Here is a 25,909-nt window from a genome sequence, read left to right on the forward strand (position 1 = left end):
AGTGACAGAAGGAAATGAATCAGCTGCCTCTTGGTGCTGCTGAGGGGACTGAGAATTCCAGAACAACCTCAGCCATTCCCCACCATGAAACACACTGACGGCTACCAGATGCAATTGCTGCAAACAGACCCTATTTCTACTTCAAATGACACATAAACAGTTTATATTTGGAGGCTTTATGTTACTTAACTTCGATGGCAAATCTATCTTAACATTAAAAATGAACAGCAACAAAGAGGACAAATGTATTTTATGTCAGAAAGATCACAGGTAGTTCTGCTTGCATCAGGCTTTCTAGGCATAATACTAGTAGCACAGGGACATACTTTCTTTAAAAGAAGCATCCCACCTCATGAAAAATGTGGAATCCTCCCCTGTGCTCACCACTACAGCTGGTTTGAGATATTTCTCACATAAATTTTCATGTTTTGGCCTACAAAACTGCACATGATTGACAGAAATTTCAGCTGAAATCTTTAAGTACCACCAGAATTCTCCACAGAAAGCAGGCATTTTCAGTAAAAAAAAAAAAAATCAGTCAAAAATAGCTCTGTATCAAGCACAGTTTCGCTGGGAAATTTCCAGCAAGCTGTTTTCAGAAGTACAGGCTTAAGCCTTAACAGGTTTTGAGAGGTAAATAACACTGAATAGGCCTCCTTCAAGGAGTATCTAGGACATTAAAAATGGAATTACATAGTTCCTATCAGCAACAGAATAAACAAATTCTCACACATCACCTTTCTTTGCATTAGAGAGTCCAAGAGTTTCCACTAAGCTGTCACAGGGAACCAGATAACATCTACTGGCTTTCTTCTGGAACACAAAGGGAGTATAGCTTCCCCTAGCATTTTGAAACATGCCAAATTAAAAATTAATAGATTTTTTTTTCTTTTCAAAAGAATATTTCAGATGTTGATAGGTCCCTGCAAAATTCTTTCAAAAGTTAATAAACATCTTTAAGCTACATGTGGCATTGGCAGGAAGAAGTTAAACTACAGATGGCAAAACAGATCTCTTTATTTGCACATCCTTCTCTTCATCTGCAATGCTAAAGCAACCACAAAAAAAAGAAAATGCATTTCTGCCAAATCGATGTCAATTTAAAGTAGATTATTCCTTCTGGGTTTACACTATAATTTGATCCAGCTGATCAAAGATGAGTGCATTATTGTTTTCTGAGATCTGAGGTACAATCAGTGTGCAAAATTAAAAAACCCAAAGGCTATCCAAGGTAAAAGTAGAAAAGACTCAACTTTTCACAGCCCTACAAACCCATGGGCACTGCACTGGTGGCAAGGGATTATTTCCAACATATATTAAGGAAGGATAAATTGGAGAAGGACTGTGCTGTGTATTTTCAAATGATGGAACTTCATTCATGGCTACTTGAATCTGGGATTACAATTTATGCCTATTTATAATAACAATAAACTAAATAAATACAAACTTTCCCAACTTATTCAGTCTTTTTCTATTTTCTTCCTAGTCACGCTTTATTTTGCAAAACCCACAAACTTCAATATGTCATTTATCCAATAAACTGTCAGCTGTCTTCACAGTTTTCCATGACCACAATCCCATCTGAAGTGTATTTTTTGAGTTGAGACAGATAATTGCTGCCTCATTTAATTCCAGTCCCATCTTAAAATACATTTCCACTAGTAAGTCAAGATTAGCTTTAATTATTAGGGAATACTAATGATCTTGTAGTCCAATTTAACAGTTATCTATGGACATTTTTTTTTTTTAACAAATGCTTTCTATCCTCCTCCAGGCATTTAGGTCTGGTCCCTGCATGCTTGTAATGGTGTCAAGCTATGTTGAATAGTGCTGTTAAAGAGGATAAAATGAGCTGGAGAAGGAACTTAGATAATTTTTTACATTTTCTCCTCCCCATCTCTGAGTGCCCATTAAATACAAAGGTGTATGTGCAGTTTTCCAGCTGGGCAAGTCTCACAGCCAATGGCACCTGGAATTATCTCTCTTGTATTATGCTGCAATATTTTCTTTCTAAAAAATCTCCTCACTGTTCTCAGGAGACAGGATATTAGGCATAGATACTATTTTAATCCTACTAGAAAAGATATATTGAGACTTATAATTCATTTGAAGAGCAGCTTGAAGCTCTGTGTAAAAGGTAATTAAATGAGGACCGGGTGCAGCCTGGCTGTCAATGGGGCCAGCCTAGAAATTCTTTGTGGAGCTTTTCTGGTTGTGCATCCCCCTTTGGCTTTACACTGCCAATCAGCCTTACAACTCTGCAACTATCTCTGAGAAAGTTACAGATGAGTAAGAGCTGAGAAGAAGGAGAAGTCCTCACATCTCGGGCAAGGTGTGAATCCTCGGTAAGCAGCAGGTCTGCTGCCATGCAGGAATGCAGCTTTCCCAGGCTTTTTCACGGAGCAGAGCCTTCTGTTTCCCTCAGAAATGTGAAGGTGGGGAGCCAGCAATTGCACAGTGTCAGGAACACCTTCCTGGGGATGGCTCATTCAAGGTATGGGTGGATGCTCCCCTTCCAACAGGAAGGACACATCCCAGCTCTGAGAAACGCAAAGCCCAAGACAGGATGGTTTGTCATCCACCCACTGCTAAGGGCAGCCTCAGCCATGCCTTTCCCATGTCACCACAGGCCTTCATCTCTCTCACTTTATGCCCCAGTTCCTCACATTAAAACACAGAGCTAATCCCACTTCTCCATCCCTGGAGTGCTGCCACGAGGATAAAGGATGTGGATTTTTGGCAGTCAGAGCATGACCAACCTGCAACGCCTGCCATGAATAATGCTTGTGCACAGATACCTCCACTCAGCTGCTCTGGAGCTTGTTCAGGAATTAACAGCCAGCTGCAAAATACTTACAAGAAGCATTAAGGCAGGGGTTTTGCTGGTATTATTAGAGGCAGCTGGTTTATTTTAAGAATAACTGCATTAAAGCACAGTTAGAGAAGTGAAGAGGTCACACAGCATCTCACAGACACGGGCTGCACACGGTGCCCAGGGGAGCTTTTGGCTGCTCCACGGAGGGCTGCTTTCACTGGTGACTGCGCTGGAGGCATTTAAGGATAACAGGATGGAAGCACTGATTTACTTGCTGTTAAACAACTCTCTTATAAATTGGAGTTTGGTTTCACTCACAGTGAGATACTTTCTTTGATTTTCTATTCCCAATAGATAGGACTAGGGATAGTGCTTTAAGCAAAAATGCAGTTTTTGGTAAACATGGACCAGTTTCTAAGTGCATAGGAAGCTCTGGGTTTTGCAAATGCACTAGAGAACATGCTATATTTATTCTGTAACATCACTGCTTTTTGTTTGTTAGTAAAAAAAAATACTGAAATTAAAGCCACATGAATATTTAATGAAGCTTTAAATAATTTATTTTTAGTTTGTCCTGAAGATGGCTTTACTTAAGGGTACTGGTAACAATCACTTAAAATATACATGCACACCTGAAAAAAACTGATTTTATTTCTTAATTAATGCAAAATTATTAACAGAGTGAGAGCACAAAGCTTTAAGTAACTTTTATGTACACTGGAATCCTTCCATTCTGGTACCCAAGTTCAGCTCCTCCAAACCAGCTGAATCAATGTGGAACTAAGTGCAGGCAAGCAGGAGCTGGTAAGAAACCATCATGATTTGAAGCCAGAAGAATGAACTCAGATTTTTTTTCAGGAATTCTGTTTTTTGCAAAAAATGCATGCCATGTTACGTGGTGCTACCAAAACACCATTAGGATGACAGCTTTGAAACAACATACTGCACCTCTGCTTGTTAAAGAAAGGAAGTAAAGAAATTATTCACTGTAAATATATTGATTGATTTCCGTTTCTTTTCCTAACAGTGAAATGTCCAAACACTGAAAAATTGAGTTTATCTAGTATTAAAAACCATGCACTAATTGTATAGGTATTATTTCTCTCTTAGAGTGATTTTTTTTTGGAACAGTCTGTTTTTCTATGATTTCCAATTATGACTAATTGCATAATCATATGTCAACAATTCAGGTATCAGACTGAAGACATAAATCAAAGCACAAACTCAATTAAAAACAGCAAAAAAATTAGCAATAGGCATCCTATCCTCAGAGTGAGAATCTGGAAAGGCATATGCCAATACAGCTCAAACTTAACTGATAATTTAGGTAAAAATGTATTTTTCATAAAAGTTTTACTAGATTTCATTGTAGAAAAGGAGAATAAAGTCCCTGTGAGCACAGATGAAACATGTTTAAAATAACACATCCTCACTAGAAATGCTTCTCAGTTTGCTCAGTTGTACTTCAGCTACATGAATTAATGGGAAATGCATGACTGAAGTTTCATACACACATCCACAGATGGCCCTTGCCAGGAGCAAAAACACATGTAAAGTAAAAAGTTTTAAGCAGAAGGACTCACACTGCCATAGAGAATCCCAGTGTGTGCTACCCTGTAAGAGGCAGGATAATCAGGCACAGTTCTGATTTGAGTGATAAAAATGAATATAGATTGGGCTAGACTGTAAAATACTGTAAATCAAGACAGCAGCACCAACTTCAGAGTGGCAGAACCTGGCCATCCTGTTTAATTGACATTTTAAGTCTGAACAAGACCAGCAGATTCTCAGTATCTTGAATATAATTAGACTGTATCGTATATATAATGCATAAAGAGACACACTTCTCATTCTAGTGATAAAATTTGGTATTTCTGGGAGAGTAGATGTAATGACAAAGAAGGAAATTAACAGCAAATCACTGTGGCTAATAAGGAAGTGTTGAGCCAAAATATTAATTCTCTGCACAGAGGGAAGACAAGCTAGACAGTAGGCAGCAGCAGAGCTGTAGAAGAATTGGCAATTAGACAAATGCTATGTGTACTATCTTTAAAGTACAAAGAAATGATTTGTCTTTGCCAGACTCTGAAGAAGGTAAGCTGACATAAATTAGAAGACACTAATGGATGTTTAGTTTCTTATTATTCACATTGGCAGGGTTCTCCATCATCTTCATGAAAATACAAGTATCAACTAGAAAAATGCACAGAAAGTTTCCCTCTGTTATCAGAGGCTCCTCCAGACCAACACTTCAAAACCAACCCCTGCAGCAATGCCCAAATGCCAAACAGGTCAAGAACACACACAGCTGACACTATTCATCCTGTTCCTAGTGCTCCAAACACAATAATGGCCCTCCTCTCTCAGCTGCCTGCTCTGCTTGTTCACCTTCTCACCCATAAAAACCACACACAAAAAAGTAGGCATTTATTTCAATAAAGTTACACTGAGAATGTGCAGAGCAACTCAGCAGAAGGAAAGGATATTTAGTCAGCTTTATGTACCAGGGTGAGTATTTGTGATGAGCAAGAGCTGGAATGGAAATTAAGGCTGTTGCACACTGCCCTGGAAGGGCACTCAACAGCAGGACCACAGCACACCTTCAGCAACACAAATATTGCAGCACAGCAACGTGGGACTGCTGAATGTTCTGTAAGTCTCCCAAAGAGATGGCAAGAGATGGCACACTGCTCAGGGACAGTTGTAGAACAATATCCTTGAAGATTTAAAAAAATTGAGATGAGGTCCCTGAGCAGGACTTCCAACCTAAGGGGACGTTTCTATACACAGGACAGTCAGTTGTTCTTGCAATGCCTACCAGTTATTAAACCAGATTTCCCACCAGTGCTGACTCATTTCAGCTGCTCTGGTTCAGAAAAGTAAGTAAACAACAGCCACAGGTCATTTGAATGGTGTTGAAGGATCAGAAAATGAAGATTTTGGAGTACAAAAGGGGAAGAATAGTGCTGGATAATTGCATGGAAATGTAAATGCTTTGGGGATATTACATGGAAGCAGCAAATGGCATAAATTTAGAGAGACTGACTGAGGTGTTCTGGTAAGTCAAAATACAAATGGAACTGCTTTTTATCCGGATGATCTCAGTTCTGTTTGTGCACATTCAAACATTCCTCCTGTCTGTACAGTGACACCATGGTAGATAAGATTGTGATGGTCTCTCCCATCCTTCAGGATACTTGTGGCATTAGAGTTTGAGCCTTTTTTTGTTTTGATTTTTTTTTTAATGATCAAGTTTGGACCCCAGCATTGCTAGAGGCAAGCAATTTATTTTACTATTTATCAATTCATCATTGTTCTAGCAATTGGGAGTCTAGCCCTTTGGATTAACAACCAAGCTGGAAGCTGGTTAGATATGGCAAGTGAGCAGATTTTTAAGTTGCCTCCTATGCTGAACTCCCATTTCAGGGCTCTAACACACTTACAGAGGAATTCATCCAGCACCTACAGATCTAACACCAACCTCTCAGCTTCCACATGCACACAGGGCTTGGGAAAACAGCTTTGTAATGATGTGCAAATAAATCCATGCATCCTTGTACCATTGCTCATATAGGGGGTTCATGAAAAATCTAATATCTTATAACAACTTGTATCAAAATGGAACATTTTACAGATGTAAAATAGGAACAAACCCAGGCTGGAAATGGATTCAGTGATAACTGGTTTGGCTTGATGACTTTTATAGACAACCTCAGGTGTAGAGCTTTCTAGGCATTCCACAGCTTTGCTGAGTGGTGATGGGGAAGATAAAGCAAACAATTTCCCTTTATCTGAAAATGTGTAAATGAATGATTCAACTCCTACATCAGTTATGATTGCTAAATGGTTCTTAACTTCTGTCAATGGCCTGATGAAAGGAATTCATTCTGACAATGATAAATTGTTTTCTCAGGCATTGAGACTTCATGAAAGAGAGGATTTCTTTTGAGGTGAGATGACACCATATCAGTTGAATATTGTTCCTCATTACATGCACTGGAAGCACCCAGTGATTTGCTGAGCATTTAAGCAAATTGTGGTTTATCCCTTTGACTCTCCACAGTGATGTGGATCACCTTCCTTTACTGAATGCACAGGCTATAACACAATAAGTTGTTCCACATCTCTCCTCTCTCACTTACCCTGTTGCATTTATCTCAGTAATCCATTACAGACCTCACATCATCTGTCTCCAGGTTTTGAGGGTTCCTTAATGTAAATGGGTTTGCTCAAATACATCAGCCTTAATGGACATGCTTTAGGATGATGCATGTCACATTTAATGTATCTACCACATTAATCAGGATTGTTTCCTTCACATCCATTTAAATTTCCCAAGAATGAGAAAACATGAATTTAATAGCTGTTTACTTAGTAACCCAGTAAAACGCAGTTTTAGTAGTTTGTACAATGGTGGACAAAACCAAGTGCTTGGTTTGGCAGAGGAGGGGGTCCAGTATTTTTTTTTTCTCTCACTGGAAACCTGGAGCAAGCTTATTACAAGCAGAGGAACTGCTATTGTTTCCAGCAAGCTTTGGAATAAGACATTAGGTAATTTATATAACTAAGCACTAAGAGAATGTACATTAAATGGCACTTTCAGAAATGAAATGTGAAACATAATTTTTCAATTCTAGTGTTCATCAGATCTAGATTTCAGAAAGAAACCAAGACAGAAAAAAAGGGAGATGGCAATGGAGCAAGGATCTGTTGGTTAGAAATGGTTATTGGTATGGATACAGAAAGGCTCTGAATGGTAGTCTGGATTTGTGCTTGTCCACACAAGCAGTGACCACCACTTTCAAATAATGCAGGTGAACAAACATGAGGAGAAAGGTGAGAAAAGAAAATGGATCTGTTTGTGGGAAAAACACACATAAGAACCAGGAAGAAAAGAGGAGCAGAAAAAAATTTATCTTGAACACTTCAAAGAATCCAGGCCCTTGTCATAGAAAAGTCTGCTTATGAAGTGTGTTTTCTTATTATCATATATATAATTTCACAGTATGGCTACTGAGTGCTGAATAAAACAATATCAGAATACAAAAGCCAAGGTTATAATCTTTAGTATTTGATGCCAATACAAATAATTTTAACAGACATTTCATTTTAAGTCAAACCCACCTCTATCTGCAAAGTAACATGTTCTTTGCTATCAATATATCTGTAAAATTGCTATCAAGGAGCTGGCAGCTTATCTATAAACTTGCTGTGAAGGACTTTCCTGGTTTCTACTGAAAATGATCACTTTGATCACTTTGCTGCATATAAAGCTTAAAGGAGGGGATTTTAAAACACAGTGCAACATATAAAATACTCACTATACTTCCTCTCTGGAACATGAAGCATCTAAGGAATTCTACCAAATGCTCCCTAAAGAAGACAAACTTCAAAAAAGTTTCTTAAAAAAAAAAAAAAAGTTTCTTCCTTTTTCTGACCAGATTGCCTTTAAATTACGCTGCAAAGCCCTTCTGAAAGGTTGTTCTTGGAAAGCAGAAAAAATGATGATCAAACCTGCCATGAGGCAGATGATTATCAAGAAATTTAATGGATTTGAGCACAGGGCTACAGCAGAGCTACAAAAGATTCCCTTGACCTCAGTGTGTGTTTTTGTCCTGGCACAAAGCACCAAAGCCTACAGTGCACTTTTAATGTTGCTTTAATAGTGTGGAAGCCCAACCCTCTACCTAGCCAGAGACTTTTCAAAACCCTTTTAAGCCTCTGAAGACATTTGCTCTGTATTATCAAGGTTCCCATTTAACACTGGATGAATCCATTTAGAGCCACTGACCTGGACCTCTAATGAAAATTTGACAAATATTGGTTCCAAGTCCTTCTTCAAAGTTTCAAGAATTCTGGCTACATTTCATCTTCATAATCTTTGCCCAGCTGTGAATTTCTCTTGGAATTCTCCAAACAAACAACAGGGTCAATGCACAGTTAGGTAATTTATTTCCAGGAATCTTTCTGCTGTGGATTCTAACCCCAGCCTGCCCCAGGGATTTAACTCCCCACACAACCTCAGTAGGAAGTGCCTTGTGCTTCCAGTGGAGCAGGCACTGCCAATAATCCCCAGATGGATTTTGGATTGCTATGACCAATTCTCCTGTTATCAAGTATTTGCTCTCTAGAGAACCCACAAGAAACTTCAGGTCTATTCAGATTGTTAAAATCTATTTTATTCTTATCAGTGATGTTATTTTGATGAAAAAAAAAAATCCACTTGCAGTGCTGCCCCTGATATCCAAACTCAACAGGCTTTTATTATACAATGAATCTGGCCTTTTAGCTCAATCAGTGACATATTAAATATAACATTTGAAACCAGGAGCTTTCCAGTTCAATAAAACAACTCCTTCAGATGAACTGCCCATGCTTCCAGTGGATTTCAGTGATTTAGACCAGAAGAGTTTGATTCACTTATGTTGCTAAGGATGAAATGCCTGATGGAAACCCACAATGGTAAATAAACACATTCACACATTGAAATATATCTGACAAAAAAAGAAACCCTCTTTCTTTTTACTGAAACCTGAGTTTAAATTTAAGAACAGACTTGAAACTTTCTCAGACACTTCTCATCAGCCCATTTAAGCTGAGGTTGTGTTCTGTGTGAAGCTTGAGTATATCACTAGCAAAAAGCTTATTCCATGCTGACTTGCTCTTCTAGCAAAATTTCACCCATTTGGGGTAACAGAAATGGAAACTAGACCCAGAAAAATTAATATCATGCAACTTTCAAACTGGGGCTTGATAAATCACCAAAGTGTTGCTGTCTGAGAAAATGGCACATTCAGTCTTTCCCTTCAGCCTCAGCAGAGGCTCATACCAACACTGAAGAATGATATGATTAATTACAACTAAATTTCCTGTTCATTACAGATACATTCCCAAAAAGAAAACAGCCTGTTAATTTGTGTTTACTCAAAAATACTGTTGCTGCATACCCTACTATTCCCATGTGAAGCTGACTGCAAGAATGAATTCTTCAGTAATTAGCATTTGTTTGCTTGTGCCATGGATTTTTGACTTTTCCCTTGAAGCTGTTTATCAATGAAAATTCTGAATGCATTTTAATTAATACAATCACACTTTTCCAGGAGTAGCTGCTAATTTGAAACAGTAGTTGAAATATGAAATATTGAACTTTTTATTGCTTTGTTCCTCTCAAGATGTCTAATTATTACACTCTGTATGTAAAGGTGTCATCTGGAACTGTCTTGTAAGTTTTTGGGTCATTGTGACAATGGGGAAATTCAAGACAAATAATGACACTTCTACTCCCTTGAGGGAAACAGAATTCTTTCTCTTTGTAAAATGAAGGTGCCTTTTTTATGTTTACATGGGAGCAATACCGTCAGGAGCTTGACACATCATCTGTGCATTCAATAAAGGAATTTTATTTATAGGAATACCTGAAGACCCTGCTGTACCTGTCTGAGCTGGGGAGTCTGCCATGGCATGAAGTCAGCCTTTTCATCATGTCCTTTCCTCTTAGGCACTTGAGCATTTCCCACTTCATCCCTCTTTCAAAACACAACTGCTTTATTGCAAAGGGCTTGAGGGAGAGCTCTGAGGATGACTGGGCTTCAAAGGGATCCTCAGGGGTCCTTGGGTCTGCTGCCTATGGGGGTCTCTGCTTGCTCATTGACACCACAGCAAAGGCAGCCAGGGCGTAACACATTTTAAAAAACTTCCAAAATGGTTGAAATATATTTTGAAGACCAACTTAGCACAATATAATGACTGCTTCATATGGAAATGATCATGTGTTCATGAGATTTAAGTATATGAGGAGGGAATTTGTATATAACTGGGCAGTGTTTCTTTCTTTCAACTGAGCAAATCTGAAGAGCCAGTGTAATATTTCAATTGGTTTAGATCAGCAACTGACAATTAAAAGCCTAGCAACTGGTGTTTTACACATTTTGTGATTCATACCCAGCAGTATCTCACTGTTAGAAGGTGCTGAACCAGAATTGTCTCACATTGCACCTCCCTAGAGCACTGATATTAGTACCTTGTTTATTGGTTAACTGGGCAGGACTGCTATCAGTTTAGTTACTTTAGTGACAGTTACACAAACACATGCTTTTCCTGCTGCATAAAAAAACATTTTCCCTGCTTAATGATAGCTTTTCTACCATGCATTCAGCTCTAAGTCTGTTTTCATAAAACCCAGTAGAATAAATGCATTAAAACACAGCAAAAAACCCACAGCAAACTTTGTTTTCTGGGGAAATGGCCTTAAGCTGATGGAGAGTGGATTTAGGAATTAGAAAGAAATTGTTTAGTTATAAGGGTGGTGAGGCCATGGAACAGGTTAGTGAGAGAAGCTGTGGCTGCATAGAGTTTCAGCAGGGGAAAAATCAGTATCTTTCTATGAAAACTTTTGTACCAGAAAAATGCCAGAACCCCAATAAAGAAAATTTAAAAGCATCTGACAACCTGCTCCATAACCACTATGTCCTGTCAGAGACTTGGATTTGGTGCCTGTGGGAGGAGCAAAATATTAATACTCTCTAATTTAATATTAATACAAAATATTAATACTACAGGATGCAACAACAAATAAAATATCAAAATATAGCAACTAGACCTCAACCACAATCACCAATTACACTGATGAACAACAAGGATATTCTGGAGTATTTTTAGAAAAAAAAAAACAAACCAAAACTCTGCAAATAGTTGTTTGGTTTTTTTTTTTCTTTTCAGAGTCTAGATTAAACATTAAAACATTTCACATAATTCAAAGTAAAAGCTTTGAGAATTTTTGTTATGGAGGCAAAGTAATTATTTCAGTATGAGGAAAAATAATTTTGAGCAATCTTAGGTGAGGTATTCTCTGCTGGGCAATTTCAGGTAACACAAAAGAAATCCCTTATGTACAGCATGAGAGGCTGTACAGCATGAATTCCTGCTTGTGAATTTCTGCCAGCGCCTACCACTGACAGAATGCCCTCAGAGTCTTACACTGTACAAAGTTCTTGTTATTCACCTGTTGTCATGGAGCCAGGTGATGGCCGAGTTCTCAGAGAGGGAAGAGTTTAGGGATCTTTCCTTCAGGTAACACAGCCAGAGTTTATTTGTCTGAATTTGGGCTGTACAAGTCAATGAAGCATGCAAACATTTTCCTACTGCCCCCAAAAGAAATGTGTTTTGACATGCTACCTCTGCTTGGACTTGCTGGGTTGGCAGTACCAGTGAAATGAAAGAGATTCTGGCAGGAAAAAATGGAATCAGATTTGAACTTTTTAATGAAATTTTTTTACTGCAGCCACTATCTGCAAAGGGAACTTGCTAAAGGTGAATTTTCCTTGTTCAGTCAGTTCTTTATATTGGTGACACACTGGTCTAATACAAACCTCAGATTTCTGTTTTGTCCTCCATTGCCTATTAGATATTTTTACATGTAGTAAAATTAAAAATTACTATGTGCCAGTCACGAGGCAGGGTGGATGGTGTTGCCCTTCCACAGCAAAGGCAACTTCATTTGCAATAACAGCTTTAAAGGCAAGTTTATTTTCAATAACAGTTTTAAGGTCTTTTGAACAGACACCTGTTTGCTGTTCCTTGTGGTTTAGTTTATCTCAGCAATTATTCTGCTATTTACATTTTATTCTGAAGTTTACTAGTTCAAGGCCACATGACGGAGTTACAATATGTCAGTATTATTCCCACTGAAAGTGCCATGCACAACAGCCCTTATGTTAAGCCACTGGGTGTAACCCACTGTTCTTGGAGGCTGAAATGATCTTTCATAACCCAAGGCCCTCCAGTCAAACATTGCATTGACCCACAATTGTAATGGTGTGTACTCGTCTCATGCATTTGATGAAATCTGGCTATTTAGGAGCTAAATGAAAGCTAAAGCTGACATAAGGGGGCAAACAAACAAAGTAATGAGAATTAAACATGTCTTTTTTGCAAGAACTGAGAGCAATAAAATCCAGTGTAAAATATAATTCTGTACCTATTACATGACTCTGACATGTAGTCCTTGTCATGGGGTCCTCCTCCTCTTCTTGCAGGTTTTCTGTGACTACTTTAGCCTGTACACAGTGCAACAACAAAAGTGAAGAACATCTGTGACTCTGTTTATGTTGCTTCATGACAACTACAGAATGTTTTGCAGAAATAAATCAGAGTAAAGTTACATGGCAGCTAAGAGTGGAATATATAACCTGTCTTATTCTATGAATGATGTCTGACGATAACAACTTTAATTTCATTCAAAATCACAATATTCAGCAATGAAAAATACCCTTGGAAGATGCACTTCTTCAAAATAAAAACCTAATATGTGGTGTGGTATCTCTTTAGTTCAGTTTGCAAACACTGAACTTGGGCATTTTTATTTCCACCTCTGTTTAAAAGCATTTATTAGCTATACAGAGAAAAAAATTCATTTAAGAACGCAGTGCACTCTAAGAGCTGTGTGTGGTATTCAAGTTTGTGTTATTCAAGCCCCTCAGATATTCTGGGTTTTTCCCAAGATGTATCCTTGCCCTGCCATTCTGCACTCCTGTTTCCCAGGTGTTTGGACAATCTTAGTCCCTCCCTAGCACACAGTGAAATCCCCTTCCCTCCATCACGTGCCATCAGTGGCCACCATTCAGTTTCAAGGACATATTTTTCTGCCATGCTCCATAAATCAAACAGGAATAAAGATACTTCCATGGTGATGACAGGAGGAAAGGCAGCACCACAGGAAAAAAATTGCTTTCAATATCTCAGGGATCTTAAATTATTTGCTAATCACTCTGTGCTGTTTTAAACTGCTTACAGCATGCTCACCATAACAAGAGCACATTCTGTGATCTAAACCACTGGAATTTATCATCATTTACATGACATATCTTTGATCACAGTGTAAATCCTGCTGGCTGAGTTTCACAAGTAGCCCTGTTGACCTCTTGTGAGCAGCCCAAGTATAACACCAAAGACTTGCTCTCCAGATTTTTAAAAATGCACTTATCATCTCTTAATCCCAGGCATTTGATTACATCTTTTCTTTCTTATGAAATGCCTCTCTTCAGGCTGTGGAAAATGAGGAGACATTCGTGACATTTCACAATATTGGGATAGATCCCTGGGTGTTCCCCAAACACACAGAGGGCCACACAAAACTCCTGGTGCCTTGGGTTTGGTGCCACATTTCCACATCACAAAGTGAAACCCGTGGCTGTTTTAAATCACACAGGGCTGCAATAAAATCACAAAGATGAAATGAAGCAGCGCAGCACAAAAATGATTGTATCTCACCTTAAGCTCCAGCCAAGGACATGAAAAAGCACTGAGAACATGGAATATCCTTGGTGTAGGCTGAAGTGTTATGTATTTCTGCTGGCTGGCCTTTAGAGCAAAGTGCTTTTTTGATGAACACTAACGGGAAGTGTGTCCCTCTGAAGGTGAGTGCACAAGGCCACCATGGGTGGAACACTGCTTTTTCCATAAATCCAGCGCCAGTCCAGCAATAACATCCTTTGCATGAACAGAAATCAGAGGTAATTGGTGCATATGTTATGGTGTAATAGTGCCTCAAGCCTTTACCTGGCACGTCGTAGGAAAAGTGATTTAATCATCAAAAATTAAATAGCTTTTAAAGGCAAAGATTGTGCTAGAAAATTAATGTTAGAAACTGTTCTGGCCAGGATTTAAAGCAGCAGTATATATCTGATAAGCAGTTTGGAAATACAGCAGCTTCTGCACGGAACCGTATGACTGAGTGCACTTTGCATTGTTCAGAAAAGAAAAAAAATCTTCCTGGTTTAGGGCTTTTAAAAAGATTTATGCTGTTTTCTCCAAAAGCATTAATTTTGTCTTTTTATGAGGAAAAAAAAATGCGCAACAGGCCATCCTACTGCATGTGTCTGTTTTCAGTCACAGCTATCTCCCAGCCCTTTGCAATCTGCTTCAAAGTGAGCAGACACCAAAGAATAACTGGAAATGATAGTAATAAGATTCATGAACTTTGAATTTAAAGACTTTGCATTGCTTTTCTTTTAGAAGTTTGGAGGACAAGATGAAATACCACATTTTGAGGAATCTTAAGGTATATCTCTTTCATAAGTTAGCATTAATAACTGTAAGCACATTTAAAATCTTGTTATTCGGGATGTCATCAGTCTCTTGGCGCTAGATATTTCTTTCAGGAATTAAGTGCCACAGAAAACACAATATGAAAGTCAAAAAAAATGAAACATATAAATGTAACTTAATCTTCAGAAACCACACAAAAATACTTTGTAACAAAAGAGTGTGTGGTGCAGCAGAAGTAATGCCTTTTCACCATAACTAACATGTCCTTAAAAACTAAATAGTATAATTAGCATTTCTCCATTATTTATGTACATTAAGAACAATCTTTGCAGTTCCTTCACAAAATGAAGTGTGTTTCTTTAAGATATACTTCAAAGATTATTATTGCAGCATTTAGAAAGATTTCACAAAATGACAGACAAAAAGCACAGCAAATTATTGCAGCATTAGAAAATAATAAGTTAGAATGAAATTGTAGCAGCAGTGTGTAGTGTTTTTGTACTTCTGTACAGCAAGGAAAGCTGTCAGGACCATATTAAATGGGGCATAGTTAAACTGAGTGGCTCTGATAAGGGGCTCTGCTCTGCTATCTAAGTTCTAGATCAGTTGGATTGAATTTCCTGCATATTGCACATTTCCAGACTTTCATTCTCTCTCTTTCCTTTCAGTGACACTACAAGGACAGCCTTAGATATGCTTATAATTTGTGGTCTTATAATGCAGGAGACATCTACATTTTCAAAGAAGAGATGATACCAGAGGAGTCAGGAGGAAAGTTTTCAAACACATTGATTTTGCATATGTTCCCTGTAAGTTTAAAAAAAAATGACCTTGCAGATGTTCTCAGCAAAGACGTCTGTATTAAAGTTAAAAAAAAAAAATTTGCCCGATTTTGAAACTATGTATGGAATGCCTTGACCTCAAGCATCTCAACATTAGCCCTAAGCTAGGAGTTTTTTGATTTCCCATTACAAAGCTTTTTGCAATGTTCCCAGAGAATTTGTATTTCAGATTCCCCCAGTCGTGTGTGCTGCACTTCAGTACCTCATTTCTATCAGAACAACAAAAGGAACAGCCTCAGCTTCAGAGCAAGTATTATATGTGGCACAAGTTTCCAGGCTGTTTGTTAAAATTGTGGTTATGGTTAATAATAATCATAATAATATGGACAAGGCAGCTATCTCAGGGATGAGGAAAAATGCTATAGGGTTAAAGCATTTCTGCTCTCCTTGTGCTGGACTTAAAACATCACAGGGAAGGTCCTTGCTAGGCAAGGCATTGCTCATTAAATCCTAAGGTTAATTAAAAGAAGCTTCACTAGGAAGGGCACCCCTTCAGCCTGACTTTAGGTTACAGTCCTGGACTCTGTGTGAACACTTCTCAATGCAGTAAAGTCAGGCTCCAGCAGCTAACAGAAAACAGGGTAATTTTTCTTCTATGTTACAATGTTCCTTCTCTCTGAGTAAATTAAATTATCAGGTACAGTTAGTACCTTACTGAAGTATAAAACTAACTACAGGCCCTTAACAGGGAGATTTTTAATGGCAGAAAGTGAGATGCATGTCCAATGTATGTTTTTGCTTTTGTACATTCCCTCTTAAATGATAAATATTCCCAAATGTGGTCAAGAAATTTGCCTTTTCCACATCAGCAGTGTATTTTTTGGCTTAATGACCTCTGTAATGTTCAGAGGAATGTTCAATACTGGCATGCAGTTTTAAGGGAAAGAGTTAAAAATAAAATAAAAAAATAGTCCTATCATTTCACTCTACTACAGTATGATTATAGCATCATTGTGCACGTATCTTCTCAGGAATTGAATTGCCAGCAGAAGCAGTAGAATCTTCATGACTATCTGTATAATGTGGCCTATAGCCAAGCTGCCAACTTTTGTATTAACTCACAATCCTCTAGCTACACAATATCCTTCTATCTTATATATAAACAGTTATTATCCTGTTTGCCTGCAATGGCAATAAGAAACACATCCAGAAGTTAAAAAGAAGGTAATAATGTTTTCATGTACTGTAGCACTTACCAGGGTCTGATTCTGCATTTCCATATCAGCTTTTGTGTTGCTGTTTTTCCTGTGGATTGCTTGAGAGCTGATAGAGTTGCCATGAAGAGAGGAGCCCTGGGAGCTGCCCTTCGACACACTCCTGTAGGAAACATTATTTGATCCACTTTCTGTCTGCTGAGCTGCTTTCTTATCAACTCTGCAGGTAGAGAGTGATTCTTCTGATAAATTGCATTGCCCTTCTTCAATCACTCCACTTTCCCATTCCTTTAATGTTTAAAGTAACCTCTCTGTATCTTTCTGTCTCTAGACCTTTGAGTGATAAATGTTTCTAACTAGCCTTGATCAAACCTGTCACTTGCAATTTCAGGTAGTATATCAATTTAGCCTTTCACATGTGATGATTTATATTATATTTGGGACTGCTGTGGGGCAAACGTGAAAACATAATATACCCATTGCTAAGTTCTTCTGTGACCAAAGGTTGTGAGAGCTGGAAAGGTAATTAATTCTGACAAGTTACCAAATATGTGTTTTCTGGTTACAGTACAGGAAGATGGAATACATTAAAACATGTACCTAATTACCCTCTATATTTACACACCATCTGCCTAGATTCTTGATTTCTGGAATAATTTGAATTATCAGCTTGGATGTAACTCACCTATCTTTAATTTCAAAGACCAATGGTTTGGTTAAAGAAACATGAACAAAATTATCATCTCATTGTTAATGCTTTTTTTTTTTTTCCTGTAGAGAATAAAGTCAAAATTGTGCACCTACTGTTTGCTACTGCGCATTCTTAGCACAAAAAGAACATACATGGAACTTCACACCTGGGCATCTGGAAAGCTACATGGACAACAACACATCCCACATCGTGTTCTGGAGTTTTACCTGTTTAAAAGCTCTCTCATGAAGCTGTCTTTTGGTGAGTAGGCAGCTGTGGTAGAACCTCTGACTTGTTCACACTCAATCTCACCAGGAGAGTCTTGGGAAGGCTTCACAATTCTGCTCTCCATGGCTGAAATGTCACCATTGTCAGCTTTCCTGTTAAGCTGATTTTCTATTTCACAGTGCTGCTCGGTTTTCTTCTTTTCTTTTCTTCTCTCTAATTTTGCCTGCTTCATTCCAAATCCTGAAACTTTTGTGTCCTTTTTTTCCACCTTAGTTTTAGGAACATCAGTTTTCCTGCTACTCAGTGCTGGGAGCTTACTCTTTCTGAAGCCAAACCAACTGGCTATAGAAGGCCCAGTCTTCTGCTTAGTCTCCACCGTGGGGGATTTGGTTTGTCCCTGACCCTTTTGCACATTTTCTTGAATGCATAACATGACTTTCTCCTCTATGGTAGGTTGCAGAGATGAAGAACTCAAAAGATCATTGACCTTCTCAGAGGTTTCCGCTAATTTTAAAGACATTTGCTGCCTTCGTGACCTTGTTGCTTCCAGTTTATGTGGACACTTTACTCCATCAAAGCTTTGGAAGGACAACATTTGTTTGGAAGATACAGTAGCCGAGGCTTCTAACTCCAGTTCCGCTGACAGAACACTTTTCTTACCCAGAGCTTCATGCTTAAAGCTTTCAGTGCTTTTCTCACTCTGCACAGATAGACTGCGTGCATCTTTCTGAGAAAATGGTTTGCTTCCATCGCATTTTGAAGTGCTGTGAAACTGGTCTACTCTTTGAGATGGTCTGAAGGGCAATTTGCTTGGGCTTCCATGCTGGCTATTGCAACTACTCATATTTCCAACAGAGCCTTGTCTAGGACAAGAATTTTCTGTGGCTTTACCAGTATACAAAAGAGCCTCTGGTGTCACTGCTGTCCCAGGAGCAGCCTTGATCTGAAGCCCTTCCACGGCCGAGCTCTGCCTCGTTAGAGAATTCCCTCTGTCAGAGGTGTTTGTAATGATCTGAGTCCGTACTTTCCCAAGCCCCTCAGCCCCAGGGGCAGGTGGCTTCTCCCCTGTGTGGATGCTGAAACTCTGACTGCGAGCCTTCGCTCCGTTCATGCCCAGCGCCGGCTTCAAGTGCGACTTGCTGCCAGAAGAAACAGACCTCTTAACTAATTTGTTTTCTAATCCATCTCCTTTGTCCACCACCAAGTTGCAGCTTTCATGTGAGTGAGCTGATGCTCTATCCATACCAATTCCCACAGCACAATTATTTTTTACTTCAGCATCAGACCTGGAGTCCTTTAATTCCGCATCCATTGCACCTTTGGTGTTGACACACACAGACTCGCTTTGCTTGTACTTACTGGAGCTCCCATTACTTTTGGAAGCTGCATTTATGCTGTCTTTTTCCTGCTTCCCTGGAACAGTAGAGCTCTTGCGGAGAAGCTGGGGAGATTTGACAAATAATTTCAGTCCTACAGGGAGACGGGTTTTCACTCCTCTCTCATTAGAGTTTTGAGAGGCGTGCGCGGCATCGCCGGCGTGAAGCGGCGCTGACGGGAAATTGTTTACCTGAGACAGCAGAGGCTCGCTTGTGCTCATCGTGTGACACTGAGGAGTTGTGGGGAGAATGTTTGGCATCTTCTGTAGTTGATCCAACCCGCTGTCACTGGAAATATTGTTTTTTCTGGAATAGGTGCCTTGTGAAGGAGTTGTTTCCAGTGATGGACAGCCTAGAGAAAAGGACCTGGCTGTTTGAAAATCTGTGCTGGAATACTCACGATTCCTGTGGAGGCCCACCTGATTAGGGCTTTTTGGGCAGACTTGCTTTGTGGAAACTTTGGAAAGTCCTTGGCATGCACTGTGGGATTGCTGAGATGTGCATTTATTTTGCATAATTCCTTCTGCATTTTCTTGAAGGTAAGATAATTCAATTTTGGCCCCAGAAGATACATTTTTTGCTTGCATTTCATGACCAGATTGATTATGAAAGCCAGAGTTCACAGTCCCTTTTAATGGAGATGATTTCAGTACACTTTTTGCTGTTTCAGTGGGACCAGCTCCTCCTAACTTTACTGCTAGAGGTGGAGAATTAGCATAATTAGGCCGAATCAACAGGGATGTTGACCTGCCTGGAGGAAGGGGTGGGGATGGAGACCGGGCTTCTACAGCAGCTAAATCACAATGAAAGTCTCTGGTTGGAGGTTCCCCATAGCTACTGGGCTCTATAAGGTGCTGAGGCAACAGTGGTGATGCTGGACTCTGACTCTTTGGATACTTTGCCCCATCTCCTCTGCCAGGGCGTTTCAAGTCAGGCAGGGCGTGGGCAGGGGGCTTTGGAACCTGAAATTCAACTTTTGAATCAAAAGGACGAGGTGGGCTTTGAGCCTTTTTGAATCTTGAAAGCTTTACAGGTGGCAGAGCAGGCGACTTCTCAAGGGCTGTGGGGCCCACTGACAGAGCTACAGGTGCCTCCCCACTCTCAGAAATCAGAGTTTTTTGGGGAGAAAATTTACCTCTGCTGGGTATTTTAGTGACATTTGGCTTTTGATTGATTCCTGCATGCACAGTGGAGCTTGAATTGACCTTGTATGATGCATCATACACGGGCTTCACTAGTTTCTGTCGTGAAGCATTTTGCTGTGTCACCCTCCCACAGCGTGAAGATTCACCACAGGTCATGGGGACAGCTGTATTTTTATTCCCTGTATTATCTTCAAGAGTATTTTTCCCAGTTTCATCTTCCTGTCTTTCTGAAGCAGTGTAGTTTCTAGCATTGGGTCCTGGCTGCATATCAGTTCTTCCCTGAGGTATAAGTTCAGTGTATTCTGCACTGGACATAGCTTGTGGCTGGTTGATTGAAATCTCATTTCTTGTTACAGTGACAACTCCAGTTTGATGTGAGCTGAATTCAATTGGCTCACCATCCTTAGCATCATATATTACCATAATGCACTCTTCAGAAGAGGTCTTCTTTATAACCTTCTCTTGTTTAATGAAATTACATGGCTTGGGCCTGATGTCTGGGTGAACAGGTATCTGGTTCTCTTCTTTGTCAGTAGATACAAACTGAGAATTCTCTGTGACTTTGAGCAAGTCAGAGGTCTTTGTATACTTCTCAGGAAAGGGAGTTGCTAATAAATCTGAGGGACTTTTCTCATCACTGCTTTCTATATGCAATTCATCCAAGACTTCATTGTCATCCGTATCTGAAAGCTGAAAATTAAAGTCCTTCCAGCCTGTATTAGAATGGCTTTGATTTAACTGTAACTCAGGCAGCTTTGCTCTGGTGCATGATTTTGCTTCTGCCTGAAATCCACTGACAAAACTAGTCAATTTCTCAGGTCTTTCCTTTGAATCAAAAAATGGACTTCTTTCTGGCAAATGTTTCCTGTTAGGATCCCAGTCAAAGAGACTGTCAGAAATGCTATGAGTTAATTTGTTACAATAGGTCCTGCAGTCTTTGCTTGGAACTTCCTGCAGCAACAGTAAGGATGAAGAGTCATCATCTGCATCATCATGGGAATCTGAATCATAAGAGAAAGTTTTGTTGTGTTCAATGCAAACACTTCCCATTTCCATTGGCTTACAGTGAGTCTGTTCATTATGGCCTCCACACTTAATTCCAGGGGAATATATTCCTTCGTTGGAGTTCATGCAATCTTTGTAGCCCCATTTTGATATTACTGAAGGTGGTTCAAGTAGTATTTTTTGCTCCTGCAGTTTTTTCAGCCCTTGTAAGATATGGTTTTCCTTGATTCGAGTTGGAGGTAGATCATCTGCAGGACTTGAGAGGTTGCTTGGGAGCGAAGAACCAATGCTTATTCTTTTATCCCATCTCACGGATGACTGTCAAAAGAAAATAAAAATCACTTGTGTTATAAGTGCTGTCAATAAAAGTGTTACCATTTTGGTAAAGAGATAGAGGAGTTGCATAAGGGCATTCCATTATATTCTTTTCTATTTAAAGCAAAGTTCTTTTTTAATAAAGGATTTTACAATGGTGTGAAGGCTGCTGTGCATTACAAACCTGTAGGAAGAACAATATGAATGGAAGGATTAAGATAAAAAAGAAGAGCAGTTTGGAATATGAAAGGCAGGATAAATGTCTGAACAAATGAGGAGACTGTAAGTAAGCTGGAGTGATAAAGGAATCACTCAAAAAATTAAAAAGGGTGGTAATAGGTAGTTTAGTGACAACTGCTTTCTATATAAAAGTGAGAGGAAAGTAAAAAAACTTCTGAAACAGGCAGCTTTTCAGTTAATCTTGTTTCAGATTAACTCAAACTAGTACATGAAGAAAATGAATTTGATTTACCCTTTTGCTTGTCTTTCCATCATTCCAAGTGTAGGAGGAACCACTGGAATATTCACTGCAAGCACTTGAGAGGGAGAGTTCACTGCTGCTGCAGCTGCTCCGAGGATACAGGCGGCTAGAGCCTGTCATATTTAATTGACTCTGGCATTTCAAGACAGGTATGCTGGATTTCACATTCTGCTGGCATTCCTAAAATATGAGAAGAAATTGAAATATCTTATGGGGAGAAAATGATCATTTAACTTCCCCTTGATTAAGAATGGCAAAGAAAAAGCAAGTTAGCCGCTTCTGCCTTCCTCTCATGTAATTTAGCATCTGGTGAATTTAATACAGAGAAATAAATTTAAAATTGCTAACAGTTTCATTTGTCAGGGGGAAAAAAATCCACAATGCTCAGTGTTTTCTTCTTTGTTCTTGGACTAGTATTCTGGTCTTCTTATTGTAAAGATTATTCTGAGTCTATTTGAATTATGCTTCATACATAAGCAACGTGCGCTGGTAAGATACAGAAAACAAAGTTATAAGAATACAAGTACATCTTGACAACTGCATTATAGCCCCACAATGTAACAGATGAGGCTGCACAGCCTGGACGAGGTAAATTAATTTAGTATCCTGAGCAGAATGTCCACTGAGAATGGAATCTCTCCATTACAGTCTAATTTTGGTTTCCTATCTAGTTCAAAGCTTTGTCTAAGAAACTCTCTGACGTAGGACAATCCATCTTCGTGTCGCTCGCAGACAGCTGAAGCCTCTTGCTTATGCAATTTATTGACACTTTATGGCTGCCTTTAGTACTTGTGTAGTTATCGCCCCTTTCCAAATGCAATTTCAGCTGACTGTGACTAAGTGCCAGCTTTGAGGAAGAGAGTAATGAAGAGTAGATAGCACTTTAGGTAAAATATTAAACCTCTGTTGGAGTAGCTAGGATGCCTTTAATTTGTTTTCAAACTAATATTCTTGAGCCCAACAGCGTTGGAGCTTCTTTAGTGTTAAGTGCTTGCACTATTCTCCAGTTTCCTCACAGAATCAGACATCATTTTAATTACCAGGAACACCAGACATGACTACATGAAAAGAGGTTGTAATGAGGTGGGGGTCAGTCTCTTCTCCCAAGTAGAAACTGATAGAACAGGAGGAAACAGCCTTTGGGGACGTTGAGATTGGATATTAGGAAAAATTCCTTCGCTAAAAGAGCTGTCAAGCAACGGAGCAGGGAAGTGGTTGAGTCACCATCCCTGGAGGGATTTAAAAGCTGTGTAGCTGTGGCACCTGGGGACATGGTTTAGTGGTGGGATTGATCTCAAGGGACCTTTCCACCCAGTGGTGGGTGAAGAGTTGGATTTGATGATCTGAAGCATAACGGTCCTTTCCATCCAAAGTGAATCTATGATTCTGTGCCTTTGTTTCATAAAACTTATCCTTGGATTTCATTAAGGCCAACTGAAACAATATTTATTGATTGTTGTATGTAGATATGCTTCAAACTAATTTTGCTTAAATGAAGAATTTACACTTAGGAAGAAACAAGAAATCTAAAGTTATTGAATACATGAAAAAATTATCAAGGCTGTGTATGCCCCAGATCCAGCTTCTTCATGGAACTCTTTGGAACAACACTCAGTTTGTAGGCACTTCTCAGGCACTGACATGTTTGTTGGCCTTCTGCTAATTTCTTCCATTAATTCCCTCATGCTCCTCCCATTTATTACTACTGGGGTTGAACCTTTTTTCAGCTGAATGGGAGAGAGCAAAATTTTTACTGCTGAGGAGTTCATCAGTACAGCTGTTCATGGCTCAGCTGACACCATAATGTTCAGGTTTTGACAAACCTAACTACAGGGCAAATCATTATTCTTCATCACAGGCAAAACCGAGGAATGGGAAAATCATTTAGAGGCACCAAGAGCACATTTCACCTCTGGGAATTACTGGTACATGTTCTCCTAGGAAGTCAAATGGCTGCAGGATGTGCAGCCTTTAAAACCAGTGGCTCTGGGAAGAATACTTTCAGCACCACAGGCAGGTTGATGCCTGTGTTTCTGGCTCTGAAGTGGATTTTGTTGTTTTGCTGAGACAGATGAGTCTGTGTTTCTGACATTGTGGTTCCCCTGTGAGACCCCTGCCCTCAGCCTCCTCAGCTGTGGCAGTGTCACTCCTGGGGAGGGGGATGCACAGAGGCCAAGGGCAGCAGCTGCTTGTTCTGGCTGTTCCTCTGCATTTTGGCACTGGGAAAACACATCATGTGGAATTCTGCCCTTTACACTGACTGGGCTGTGTCCCAGCCATCACAGCATCCAAGGGAAGGATGCCTGCAAATCCTCTCCTGCAGGAGGAGAGAGATCACAGCACAGTGACAAGTATTGCCTTCCTGTCATCTTCAGCCAGCCTGAGAGCCTCTCCAACCCCTCACTTTCTTTCCTTCGCACAGGAGAAAGGCATTTGGTCCTACTGTTTCAGCAATGGGAAAAAATGGAGCTATCCAAGCAAAGCAAAAGAACAGTATATTACTGCAATCATCTTTAAGAGAGGAGAAAATGTGCAAAAAATGTCATGTCACTCCAGATTATGAAGTAGGGTATCTACTCAATTTCTAGATTGCATTCAGATCACTTCAGAGAGTGGAGTTTTCCCCTTCAATTTGCCTTTGTTCTCTAAATTATTCAAGAAAGTACTTTGAATAGCATGTTTATGACGCATTCATTAAATACATTTAACTTGCATATGGGTCTATTAACTGACATGGTGAAATTTTAATTTTTGTAATCATGACTTTTTAGTCATTACCTTTAATGAAATTAGAGTAAAAAGGTTTGAATGTAGTATTACAGTTTAAAAATGTAATTTTCCCTAGAAATCAAAGAAAATTGAAATAATCAGACCATTAAAGACACAAAACTATATTAGAGCAACTTAACCTGAAGGCTTAATTAAATATAATGCAAAATGTTGTTAGCATTTTTGTGAACCTTTGAAACAATGCCTTTTCATTAAAGTAGGTATTACAAGGGAGATTACATTTTTGTTGACACTACTATACTTCAAGATCAAAGGCACAAGCAGGTTCAATGTTCTGTTCTTGTACTCTTTGTTTCCCTGTATGTGATTTTTGTTTTTTAAGCTACTTTTCTCTTTGACAATGAAACATGAAAGCCATGCTGGTGAACGTTTTGCCAAATAAGCACAAAGCTGACTCCGTCTGAAAAAAAAAATAAAAATGCAGAGCCCATGAATTTTTAAAAGTTCATACATAATATATCATAAAAGTGGGATGAATAATACGGGGCATGAGCTTTAATAAAAAGCTCCTTGACCATTTCTCAGAGCTTCTGAGATGTAATCAATACCCAAAAAGGTGTATGGGGGACATTGCTAAGATTTACTCTTTTTTTGCACACAGTGACACTATCTGCTCACTATATCAACCGAGGACACAATATTGAATTTCAGAGAAGAGAAGGAAGTAAAAGCATTGTTATCTGCCTCGACAGTGTTCCAATTCAGAGTTCAGCTTTATGGCTCTTCCCTGACACCAGACTGCAGAGGAGAAAAGGAGGTTCCAGGTGCGGGGAGCAAGGGCAGCACAAACACTCACGAGCATCTGAGCATCAGCACTTGGGGCTTGCACCAGGCCTCGGCTCCGTTCCACCTCCGAAAGCAAATCCCCGGATGAGAGGTCCAAGATGCGTGAGTGGAGTTTCTGGGGGGGGCAGAAGAGAAGGAGAAAAAGCAAAAGCATTTGTCAGACATTCAGCAGATCAGCATTTTTAAAATTCCAAACTCTGCTGGTAAATTTCAAGGGAAATGAAGAGCCTGAGGTA

The 25,909-nt window shown here is 39.3% G+C and overlaps 1 protein-coding gene across 1 annotated transcript in view; it reads right to left on the reverse strand.

The window, feature by feature from the left end:
* NCKAP5 (NCK associated protein 5) overlaps positions 1 to 25,909 on the reverse strand; it is a 368,935-nt gene that overhangs the window by 37,281 nt on the left and 305,745 nt on the right. The window contains exons 11-15 of the mRNA XM_058028292.1: positions 25,684 to 25,788; positions 22,089 to 22,277; positions 17,775 to 21,619; positions 16,899 to 17,076; positions 12,792 to 12,870 (exon numbers count right to left, since the gene is read on the reverse strand). Coding sequence (XP_057884275.1) covers positions 12,792 to 12,870; positions 16,899 to 17,076; positions 17,775 to 21,619; positions 22,089 to 22,277; positions 25,684 to 25,788 — 4,396 coding nt within the window. The remainder of the gene's footprint in view (positions 1 to 12,791; positions 12,871 to 16,898; positions 17,077 to 17,774; positions 21,620 to 22,088; positions 22,278 to 25,683; positions 25,789 to 25,909) is intronic.

This window comes from Melospiza georgiana, chromosome 7 (assembly GCF_028018845.1).
Source record: "Melospiza georgiana isolate bMelGeo1 chromosome 7, bMelGeo1.pri, whole genome shotgun sequence".
NCBI lineage: Eukaryota > Metazoa > Chordata > Aves > Passeriformes > Passerellidae > Melospiza > Melospiza georgiana.